Source organism: Atta colombica, unplaced genomic scaffold, assembly GCF_001594045.1.
Source record: "Atta colombica isolate Treedump-2 unplaced genomic scaffold, Acol1.0 scaffold277, whole genome shotgun sequence".
Taxonomy (NCBI): domain Eukaryota; kingdom Metazoa; phylum Arthropoda; class Insecta; order Hymenoptera; family Formicidae; genus Atta; species Atta colombica.
This window is the reverse complement of record NW_017259378.1, coordinates 411,738-423,465: the sequence shown is the minus strand read 5'-3', so window position 1 is coordinate 423,465 and position 11,728 is coordinate 411,738. Positions and strand designations below refer to the sequence as shown.

At 31.2% G+C, this 11,728-nt stretch overlaps 3 protein-coding genes across 3 annotated transcripts; 2 read left to right on the top strand and 1 right to left on the bottom strand.

Moving 5' to 3' along the window:
* Positions 1-84: 84 nt before the first annotated feature.
* LOC108689858 (CD63 antigen-like) lies at positions 85-5,297 on the top strand. The gene is made up of 5 exons (XM_018196814.1): positions 85-377; positions 3,506-3,694; positions 3,782-3,952; positions 4,162-4,383; positions 4,562-5,297. Exons 1-5 carry the CDS (start codon positions 303-305, stop codon positions 4,757-4,759), a joined length of 855 nt encoding a protein of 284 aa, XP_018052303.1. The 5' UTR covers positions 85-302; the 3' UTR covers positions 4,760-5,297.
* Positions 5,298-5,303: 6 nt separating this feature from the next.
* LOC108689860 (alpha-ketoglutarate-dependent dioxygenase alkB homolog 4) lies at positions 5,304-7,339 on the bottom strand. The gene is made up of 5 exons (XM_018196817.1): positions 7,223-7,339; positions 6,265-6,390; positions 6,095-6,187; positions 5,591-6,021; positions 5,304-5,516 (listed from the first exon to the last, which is right to left on the bottom strand). The coding sequence occupies exons 1-5, from the start codon at positions 7,322-7,324 to the stop codon at positions 5,366-5,368; spliced, it is 903 nt and encodes a 300-aa protein (XP_018052306.1). The 5' UTR covers positions 7,325-7,339; the 3' UTR covers positions 5,304-5,365.
* Positions 7,340-7,819: 480 nt separating this feature from the next.
* On the top strand, positions 7,820-9,786 carry LOC108689798 (peptidoglycan recognition protein-like). The gene is made up of 4 exons (XM_018196733.1): positions 7,820-7,917; positions 8,368-8,578; positions 9,007-9,125; positions 9,264-9,786. Exons 1-4 carry the CDS (start codon positions 7,863-7,865, stop codon positions 9,446-9,448), a joined length of 570 nt encoding a protein of 189 aa, XP_018052222.1. The 5' UTR covers positions 7,820-7,862; the 3' UTR covers positions 9,449-9,786.
* The last annotated feature ends 1,942 nt before the right edge of the window (positions 9,787-11,728 follow it).

Genomic DNA, 11,728 nt, shown 5'->3' with positions numbered 1-11,728 from the left:
CTCTCTCTCTCTCTCTCTCTCTCTCTCTCTCTCTCTCTCTCTCTCTCTCTCTCTCTGTTTGTCTCTCCTCTCTTCGTCAGACTCCGTGTTCTAAACAAAAACCCCAACGCTAGCATTGGTATCACACAAGCTGTTGCCGTGCGCGATCGTGCGTTTTCGCGGCTCGTTATCGGCCAGTAGATAACGCTGCAGACCGACGCTTCAACGTTGGCATTGGCAATCGGTGTGTTAACTGGAAGTGTTGAAGGTGCACGATACCGCTCGCTGTGCATCTGCGCCCGGAGGAGCCAACGCGAGGCAAAATGGCGGCCACGCACCTAGACGTCGGCCTCCGCTGTATCAAATACCTGCTGTGCGCGGTCAACTCTCTATTCGTGGTCTGTACTACAATGCGAACGGCGTTTATCGTCTCGCGGAATATAATCTCTTCGTTAAATTTATCTTGCTCCGCAATACATTCTCGTGTCGAGGAACAATCGCGCGACAAGGCCTTATGCTCAATTGTCGACGACGCTCTCCGTCTTGATTCTACGCATTCAATCAAAATACAAGGAAAAAGTAAAAAAAAATACCGTTAACTTTTCGTAACTCGAGGAATCTCGTTGAGAATCTCAAAAGACGCGAAACGAGACCGAGGATTCGTCACGAGGCAAGGCGTTGTCGCGTGAGTCCGTCGAAAGATATGTATATTGTTGGAGTACGAGATAACGTCCGTGCATTATGACTCTTCAAGTACGCACAAAGTCATCGCCAATAATTCTGCGATGAATTGCATGTTATCATCGGAAGGCTCATCGGAAAATGTATTATTGCAACACAAGCTCGATTAGGTGCAATTGCGCATCATAGACTTATGCCTAGACTGTGCCGTACACTCATCCATAATTATCGATTGCTTTTATATACCGACCGTGATATTTGAACGTAGAACAGGAGCAACTTTGATTTCTGCGATGAAAAATGCTTTCAATTGCTAACATCTGCTTTTGACAATCATCGAAGAGTCATACACACACTTAACAAATTAAATCGAAATTTATCCATAAAGGATAAATCTTAGCCTTAAAATTTTTTATCTATGTAATATACATTATACATATACATTATACATATACATTATAGTATGTATTTATATACATTATATATATATAAATATATTATACATTAATATATAATATAATTATAAATTTATGAAAAACGCAAATCATTTATCGATATTAATTATCACACGGTTATCAATTTTCTTCGAGATATTTGTCATCGATGTCTGCTAGCAGACATTCTAACATAAATAACAATTAATGTCGGGGTAAAGAATGACTCAGATATTCATTCTTAACATATACGTGGCAAGCGTCTTTGCGTTCGCAGCAAAATTTAAAAATCAATATTAATATTATTATAAGATTGCAGTTTAATAACATTTAGATTATTCGAAATTATAATAGCCCGAGCTTCATCGGTATCGATTAAATCGATTTTCAGTATAAACAGACTGGAGATGACGTATCAGATTATTTATGTCATGTGAAAGTAAAAAAAATATTTATAAAACACGATGCGGTGTTGAAATAAAATAACGTGAACGAAGGACGAGTGTCCCCTATCGATATTTATTATGTCCTTTGTTCTGTCGGCTTACGAAGAAAGCGATGTGGGCTATGAAGCTCGAGTTTCATTGTTAGAGAGAAGCACTTTTGAACTGTGGTCGATATTACATAGACAAGGCTATGCACTGCTGAATTATTAGGAATTATGGACGAACCTGTACAGCTGCACAACCCGATTAGCACTGTACATATATATCTCTCTCAATTAAACAAAGAAGTAATAATAAGAACAATGTTTCTTTCACGACGTTATTGCAAAGTGTACAGATAATAGATAGCGAGTGAAGATTATCGCAAATAAATCGGTTTGATGTTCGTCAGAAATGTATTGCCTGGCATATAGAAACACTTATAATTTATTAGACTTATGCAAATTTCTAGTCTCTTGTGAAGAAAAACATGCTTGGAAAAGACAGTAATTTTCCAGCAAGATCTTACCTCGACCTTGACATCCGAAATCTCGAGTTGATGATATAAAAACCGCTCTGTTGTTCTCAAATAGATAAAACAATATCAGGAAAACATATTTCAAATATCCTGTGTTGTAATACATCTGCCTATGGGATTTTTGTGGTCGCTCTTATATAGATAAATAGATAAATATATAGATAAATTTATCTTTATAGATAAATTTATCTTATATAGATAAATTTATCTTCATAATCAATGATGTCGGGATATATAATATGATTTTAACAAAGAAATACTAGCACATGAGTTGTATGAAACGAAAAATTTTAAAATCACGCAAACCGGTGTAACGATTGATTATAAAGAAGATCTTGATTGATTTTTAATTTCATTGTATTGTAGCCGAGCAAAAATAAATTTCACGATATTTATTATTGTGAAACACGATATATATCATTTATTGACAGATCATCGATATCTTATCTGAAGTATTTACTTAAAAATTAAGTTGTAAAAGCCGCTCTTACCTTAATACGTTATATATTTCTCGACAACCTGTGGAAATATATTTGGGACGATTTCATATTTTATTCTGGTTTTTCATTGAGAATTAAGGTGGATTCACACAGAAACATGTAAGGATCACAAAAGAGCGGCTTATCGTAGGAAATTACACGGCCCGCTTTGTAGAACAAATAGAGACCGATGGCAATGTATATGTATATAATGATATGCTTCACAAAAGTGTTGTATCCTCTTTTCAATCTAAAAAGTTTACATTTGAGCGAGGACGCATGTATTATATAACTAACGTCAGAGAAACCGCGTATTACGGAAATCGAAACCTTATACTTTATATACATGAACATATATTATGTTCAGTATATTACATGTTCACAGATTATATGCGATGCTGCATATTTAAATTGACGCTATAAGCAGAAATAATAATACATATATAGGCTGCTAAAAATCACGGAACATTACAATAAAAATATAGAAATGAGGAAAAGATTCTTATAAATATGTTATGAATATATTAAAATTTTTTTTAAGAAATTAAAAGTAATAACGAGAATTAAATCTTCATAGATAGTAACATAAACTTTTAATTATAACTTTTAATTATAATATAACAAATACTTTTAATTCAAACTTAATGTTTAAGATAAAATGTTAAAGATAAAATTTAAAGATATTTTAATATAACTCTTAATATTAACATACTTAGTTTTCTAGATGGTGCGTTTTGTCTAATTAAAATGTGAAAAATATCTATCATATTTTTGCTAGAAAAGATTTCATCGATTTTAAATTTCAGTTGAATAATCCTTAGATAGATACATGTCTTCAGCATTCTGTAGTTTATTAACAATTGCTTAATATATTAAAGAAGTGAAAATTTCTTGTAAACATTAATATAATGAAAACAATAATTAATTGCGGTTAACATAATATATAATAAAATTATCATTTTATTACAGTTGACGGGAGTTATGATAATATCGGTCGGCACGACGATCTACGCTGTTTATGAGAACTTTTCGCATTTTCTGGATACAAGCTATTTTTCACCAGCCACCGTCTTAATCGTGGTTGGAATACTCGTCTTCATAATTGCTTTTATGGGATGTTGCGGCGCACTCAGGGAAAGCACCTGTATGGTCCTTGTGGTAAGCGACAACCGAATATCGTATTTCTCTATCTATATTTCTGTTTCAAATATCCTCTTTCCGATATGCGCATTTATGTACTTCTAGTTTGCATTCTTGCTATCTGTTGTTTTGATAATGGAACTCGCCGCCGCTGTTGCTGCATATGCCTTGCAAGATGGTATCAAGGATCTTTTGGCTGAGAATATCAAGATGACAATGCATCAATACGAAAAGAACGAAGAAGCCAAGTTCGCAATTGATTTTATGCAATCTAGAGTAAGCTAATTGATCGTTCTATGGATAAAAAATATAAAAAATCTATTTTGATATCGTAATCATAATTGATATTGATCTACTATACTAATGACCCTACATAACATTGAATTAGAAATAACATAACGTTTTTTTGAGATATAACGACTATTATTTACAAGGAAAGAGGTATTTTAAAAAATGATTGATTTTATTTTTTTCTTATTTTACAGTTACGTTGTTGCGGATATAATAGCTACTTGGATTGGAATTACGTATCGTTTAATAATACGCATATAGATGTACCTGACTCTTGCTGTGCATATCTAGTGGATGAGCTTTCAGATCGCTGTTATGGGAAATATCAGGAGGGCTGTATCAGCCGCCTTTCTATTATTGTTCACCGTAGTGCACTATACATCGGCACAGGAGCTGTAGCGATCGCCCTTATTCAGGTTAGATTAAGTTTTTTTTTTCAACATAATTCTAATCCCATTTCTCGTACAAATCAAAATTGATTTTAACGCGAAATCGCTGATTCTATCAAGAAATACTTGCAGGATAAACTACAATTCTGAAAAGTAATTTATCTAAATAAATGATAAATCTATATAATTGTTTCTGTCTTTCCAGCTAACGGGAATTATGTTCGCGTGTATGCTTGGCCGAGCTATCAGGCGTCAAAAAACAGAAAGGGAGAGGCGTCGTTGGGAATTACGAGAGAATTTAGTGAACGGTTATGAACCATTGGGAAAATCGGATCCCATAACTACGTTTCCCATAGTGTACATGTCGCCAGACTATCCATTGAAAGGCGATCAGAAATGTTAATATTTTGATGTAAAAATCGAGTAACTGTATAAAACCGTATTTTTTTTCCCGGATTCACAAAGAAATTTGCAAAAATTGAGTAATGAAGAGAGAAATAGAGAGATACTATTTTTTTAACAAAATATAAAAGCTTGTGAGAATATTTATTCTTGGTTTTTACATTTTCTTTTATGATAGAGCTCAGCGAATGACCGTCGGACAGCACAAAAGAAAAATAGTACTTACTACCAAATAATTATCTGATTTATAATATATAGTTTAATATATTTTCTTAGTAAATATATATATATATATAATACACATTATGAACGAGTCTGATTGTTTGCTTTAAATAATTTGCATTTTAATGATTAAATATTTTGATTAAATATTTTTAAATTCAAATTTTATATAATAAATAAATATAATATCTTAAGACTATTCACAAATATTGACAAAAAGCATTATTTTAAAATACAGACTATTGTAAGAGATGTATTATTGTTATACATTCTTAATGCACTGTATGCTAAGAATAAAATGACTTTATTAAAATTTACATTTATTATGTTAAATAATCAATTTTTTTTATAAACAAATGTAATAATTTAAATTTGTTTATTAATATCACCAGAAGAATGAAGCTTGCCTCAAAATTTCAGAAGTTTCCTTTTGATGTTGTCCATTTTTGAGATACGGAGGCGTCAGTTCACGGTATGCGAGGCAGACACGTCTCGATGTGACATCTTGTCGAAGCACAGCATGTTCCCATTTGTATCTGTCAAAATCATGTATATAATAATTATTAATACCATGCAATATACTTTTGTAGTATTTAGCTGAACATTATACCTCGCTGAACCATATAAAACCATAAGTGATCTAGCAGGCATCGGCAATCGCACCACTATATTATTATCAATACCCAAAAAATGTGTATCATCGTATATGTCTTTTTCTAGGATAGAATCATAACTTGAAACGTAGTCTAAATTATATCGCGTTATCGGACCATGATAAGGAGTCATAGTCAAAACAGAATCACCGAGAACGTTCACAGTTATTATGCGTTCTCCCCAAATCCAGCAATCATCCACGTGGGGATCTATAGAGGCACCTCGTTCGGGATTATATTCAAGCGTACACTGTTCGACAGTTTTAAAACCATGTAACAATGAAATTTCCTCAAATTTCTTTTGTACAAATTGTGTTGTTTTGGGAAAACCATTAAACGATCCTAATTGTAATTTTCGCTTTTTGAAGTTACATTTTGGTCCAAAATTCTATAAATTAAATGTTTTAATTTAAAATACATAAAGATATATGTTTATTTGTCTAAATGTTTTGAAGATATACCTGTTTTCTTCTACCGCTTTGTGAAGATTGCCAAGGAAGATCATCAAGTGCTTTCATAAGCTCTTCAGCCTCATCTTCCTTTAAGAAATCTAACTGGGACATTTTATATACGTCTATATAATATTAATTAATTATAAGATATATTATAAGTACTATATAAATGTATATACCTTGATATAAACACCAGGATAATTAATCAATTTCCCATCATGATAAGGATGTTTCTTATATTCGTCTACATCCCATCCAGATAATAATTTATCACAATATGGACAATAAATGTAACTTTTGCTTTTCTGTAAAATTATATATAAATAAATATTATTATAAAATAAAAAATAAGATAGATATAAATAATTACATATTTTAGAAAATTTGTATAATTTTGTAATTTTTGAATTTCTATAAAAGAATTTTTTTCATTTCAATCTATATTATAAAAATTTAAGTTCTCTAAGATATGAACTAATGCAGAATAAAATAAGGAATAAAATGTATGTCTCATCTTTTCAAAATAAGTAACTGATTTTATTAATATTTTAATCAGTTAAGAGCACAGATTCAAGACTAATACCACAGGAGATACCAGAAAGACAGCAACTGGTGAAATTCTCAGGTAAATGTCTTTTCAAAAAAGATCATTTTTACATGAGATAGTAAACAAAAAAATATTTTATGGATTCAATACTTAGAAATTACTTTGTTTTTTGAGAGTACATGTATTGTTTTATTTTAAATTAAAATACATTAAAACTTTCAACAAAATATTTTTATAATGAAAATTATAATAAGGATTTTTTTGATAAAGCAAGTGATCGCAAAATAGAAATAAAACTATAGATACAAATATTATATTTTGCCCATAAGCGCTAATTGAATTATCTCAAACTAATTACTAATATATCAATTAATACATATCATATAATCAAGAGTCATCAACTGAAAGATATATGTGTATATAAGATATATATATATATATATATATAAAAAAAATTATTCCTGGAATTCATGTTCACTTTGTCGTGATTGCGTAGTTATGTCTTCAATTTTTGAAAAAAGAAATACGACTAATTGCGAGAAATTCCGATGTCACACTTATCCGATAGGTTAGGGTGCTCTGTATTTTACCTGTAATTCGTTTTTCAGATTCGGTTTCGAAATTTCGTATTCGGTCTCACAAATCAAACAAGAACGTATCCCTTTGCAACCGCATGGTCGAATGGTCTCCATTATTGTTCTCTTTCTTTTTCAAGAAATATGCAAAAACACTGGCAGAATCACAATATGATAAACGCTTGTGAATGCATGCGAACTGCAAACCTGGCAAAAATCAATTCTTGAAAGCATGACAAGTTATCTTCAATCGATATATCGAATGAATGAATATTTTGTTCCTCAATATATAATAAATTTCAATTCAATCAAGACAAAATCGCTCTTAATTATTATTAATTATAATTAATTTCTAAGGTAGAGAAAGAGATTTATTTAATAAAGATTGTTAAATAATGATTGTTTAATAATGATTATTAATAAATATTATAATTTTATTCGTTTATTATAATAAGTAACAAATTTATATTTTAATTTTTCCATTTCGGTCGCTCCTCCTTATTGCAATTGAAAACTCAAGTAATTATCATTATTCAGTTGATTCTCGTTATCGCTATAGGTCACTAACTCGAGATAGTGTTATATTCCAATCTTTAGCGTTACATTCCAATCTTTCGATGATTTCATCATACAGTTGCACATCGTTGCTGTGAGGATGATGTCGAGAATCTGCTTCGTACTTTTGCTGGCACTCTCTGCCAGTTTTGCCAGTAAGTCTTTCTAAATTCTTCTTCGATTGTTGTTTATGAAATGTCACTTTGTGAAATTCTTTGAAATTATATTTGCGCAAAATGTATCTCGTTCCTCTGCATATCTTATTCTGTCTTTCGTGAAAGAAAAACATTTCAGCAAAAGAAAAGGATTCTTTGTTTTTTCTCATTATTAATTATTATATAATTACTTTTCCAAAATAAACCGAGTTTATATAAATATACAAAAGACATAAAAGATATTACTACATAAAAAAGTTAATCTTTTCCTAAATTAATTATTTTCTTGTGAACAGAAAAGTAAAAAAAATTTTATTAACATCTGAAGAAATTAAATTATTTTTTTAAGATTTCCCTTCTTTAGCAAAAAAAATCACGTGTCTTTAATATTATAATTAAAATGATTAAATAGTTAATTAATTAAAATTACTTTTTAATTGAATATTTTAGCAAAGACCAAGTGTCCAAATATTATCAAAAGAGGTCAATGGAGCACTGTTCCTCCTGGAGAAGTTAATTATTTAATAGTACCGATACCTTATGTGATAATACACCACACAGTCACTCCCGAATGTAGTACGCGAAGTAGTTGTACAAGTAGAGTTGACAACATTCGTAGTTTTCATATGGATACAAATGGTTGGGACGACATTGGTTATTCGTAAGCTAACATTATCTTCATCATTATATAAAAATTATATAAAAACGATTATATAAAAATTTTTCGAGTCACTGGAATATGAATCATACTAAATAAATCAAGTAGTTATCACTTTATTTTTCATTCTTAGATGCCAATAACTTATTGATTAAGTCTAATTTCGGTGAAACAATCTTAATAAAAAAAAATCTTTATTTTTTTTTAAATGCTTGTTATAATTTATTTTAAATATTTATTTATTTTAAATATTTAAATATTTAGTTTTATATAAATTCATTATATTGTATTAAAATATAAATAAATGTTTTGTGTACTTGCTTCATAAAATATTGTTTATTTTATACTTACATATATGTCTGTTTGGATGACAGAGACATATAAAGAAGATACTCACTTACTTGATATTACTATTGCTTTCGTTTTTTAAGTTTCTTGATCGGCGGCGATGGAAATGTATACGAGGGATGCGGATGGACACGTGAAGGAGCTCATACGTATGGATATAATAAAAAATCTGTCGGTATAGCTTTTATTGGGAATTTTGAGCGTAAGTGTTATCGCAATAAATAGTATGAAACGTGTCTATCACTAGTTTATCATTAGTCCTACTGTCTCATTAGCGAGATTATATATATTCTTTTGCTACTGTAAATTGCTCTATTCTGACAATATTTTTTTTTTTCAGGAAAAGAAGTTAACCAGACAATGGTAGATATTGCACATCAATTAATCAAATGTGGAAAATCCCAAGGTATTCTTCGAAACAATGTACGCGTGCTCGGTGGACGACAGGTAATTTCAACAGCCAGTCCTGGAAGTTACCTCTACACGAAAATTCAAGATTGGTCTGAATGGAGTAGCGATCCTTAGAATGTTTCGAAAGTGCTCTCGATCAGATCGAGGTGCCCAAGTTTCAAGTTAACAGAGACGAAATATTCTTAATTGTTTAATCTTGTTAAACTTAACTGTAATATAATATTCATTCTTCTATAACAGAATTTCAGTTTTTTTAAAGAATTTCAGTTTTTGTAAGGTAACTTTGTTATTGTTGTCGCAGCTGATTTGTATTAATCCGTGTCTCGTTCGATAGGATTATATAGAATAAGCTGAAGCTTTCTATCGCTGTCTTATCGCAACTCATTAGCAAAATTAACAAAAAGTATGACAAATGTAAGACCGTAAGAAATATACGTCAATATTCGAGGTAATAGTTTGTGTTTTATTATATTACCTTTCTAGCGAGAAGTCCAGCTCCTGATCTAATATAAAAAGAAAGTTCTTAACATACGTTTTTTTTAACGCATTAACATTTCAGAAGAACGCATGTAGACGGCGCGGAAATAAATCGTGGAGATTGTGACGAATTTAGGAGATGGAACAGTGTGTCGCAACGTATATCAATACTATTCAAGTTTCATTCTTTTTTTTTTTCGATTATTAGGAGATCACGTAATTACTAATATACAAATGATACATTATCACCGAGAGTTCTCTTACACAGAATAAATATATTGCGCATATTAGCGGGTTTTTCAAGAATGACGCAATCGAGCCGTGCTTAAGTTTTTTTTCTTTTTAATCATAGTTATTATTATCGTTAATATCCATATAATTATCAATAACTACAGTAAAACACAAAACAAAAAAGGATATAGTGATATCTGTACATTCTCCTTAAATGATTAACGTAAACTTTTTTTTGTATACCTTGTAGCCTACAAATAGGAAGAAACTAAATCATAATATTCACAGATATTTTACAAGATAGACGAGGCCCGCCGACCTGCGCACGCATTGCGTAACAACAGCACAGGAAAACATGTAATCCTGCACCTACATACTATATGACTGGCTGCTGAAGAAAGAATGAAGGGGAAAATACAGCGCTTTCGTGAAAATAAACGAGACGTCACGCGACACGTGCGCACGTTCGTGCCTTATGTACTTATTCATAGCTATAATATATACGCGTTTTCTTGTTTTTTTATCACCTTGCTCGCTCAATTATACCTCTACACTGTACATATCCACAACGCATCTTTTACACTGTACATGCACACGCTCCGCGAGTATCCGCGCTGCCTTAAAGTAATTGTAAACCGCAGGGATGGACGGAACGATAATGATGATGATAATTATGATGCAATTCATCGGCATAAATAAAATTAATGGATTCATCGAATCGTCAGTCATTTCTAAAATTAATAGCAGAACAATGAGATAAGTAAATAAAATAAACGATCGTGTTTCTTGCTCTAATCTTGCAATTATATCTGCAATTTTCATAAACAATATTATAATTGTATGTATTAGAATTATAAATATCCAGATAATGTAACATTCGAATTATTTGAAATAATTAATCTGTTATCCTTAAAATCCAGATTCGCATTATCTAGATCTTAGTATCCAAAAAAGCTGATCACTTCAAAACTGCTCTCGAATAAATCTAATCCAAATTTGAGTAATCAAATAATTCGATAGATTAAGTATCTGGAATCAAAGGATATCGTATTTATAACTTTACTACGAACTTACTCGTTTTTCTAATAAAATGTTAAAAAAAAAAAAAATTAAAGACTTTTTGCTAAAGATGAAATATTTCAAATAAAGATACTGATAATTTATAAAGTGTCTTCGCAACTTAGAATTAGAACAAACGGATGCGCATTTCGTCCATCCCTGATACTTTTGCATGAAGATTACTCTCTAGAGGCATGCGCCCTACGCGCAGCAGCATAATATCGTAAATAGATATAAGTTTCTTAATTTATTTAAAATGTTTTTTGACGGCTTGGTGTGATATAGTGTAATCTCTGGTCTATACACATAAGCGCATTTATTATCTTGGACACGAATGCTAAAGAGTCTATGAGTCGTCGTACGACGGAATCGAGGGATGGGGTGTAAAGATAGGTGTACACTGCACGTGCAAACGAACAATGAAACGAACGAACAACGATCGTGAATTGAACACCGTTAATGTTCTACTCGCATTCGTTGCTCATTCGTTGTTCGTTCTGCTCGGGTATATCTACCTCTTATAGGATGGAAGTGTGTATGGGGCGTCAGTGGTCAATGAGATCGGTCATACTATTTCTCTCAGTATGACAAATAAGCCCCATTCGTCCTTAAATGTGCAGATTGGTA

Bases quoted from the DNA above. Each gene is read 5' to 3' on its own strand.
- LOC108689858 (XM_018196814.1), top strand. From the start codon at position 303: ATGGCGGCCACGCACCTAGACGTCGGCCTCCGCTGTATCAAATACCTG. The intron at 378-3,505 runs GTCTGTACTACA...ATTTTATTACAG, and splicing joins CGGTCAACTCTCTATTCGTG to TTGACGGGAGTTATGATAAT. The intron at 3,695-3,781 runs GTAAGCGACAAC...ATGTACTTCTAG, and splicing joins GCACCTGTATGGTCCTTGTG to TTTGCATTCTTGCTATCTGT.
- LOC108689860 (XM_018196817.1), bottom strand. From the start codon at position 7,324: ATGGAGACCATTCGACCATGCGGTTGCAAAGGGATACGTTCTTGTTTG. The intron at 6,188-6,264 runs GTATATACATTT...AAAATGTCCCAG, and splicing joins ATCCTGGTGTTTATATCAAG to TTAGATTTCTTAAAGGAAGA. The intron at 5,517-5,590 runs GTATAATGTTCA...TGATTTTGACAG, and splicing joins GTTTTATATGGTTCAGCGAG to ATACAAATGGGAACATGCTG.
- LOC108689798 (XM_018196733.1), top strand. From the start codon at position 7,863: ATGATGTCGAGAATCTGCTTCGTACTTTTGCTGGCACTCTCTGCCAGT. The intron at 8,579-9,006 runs GTAAGCTAACAT...TCGTTTTTTAAG, and splicing joins TGGGACGACATTGGTTATTC to TTTCTTGATCGGCGGCGATG. The intron at 9,126-9,263 runs GTAAGTGTTATC...TTTTTTTTTCAG, and splicing joins TTTTATTGGGAATTTTGAGC to GAAAAGAAGTTAACCAGACA.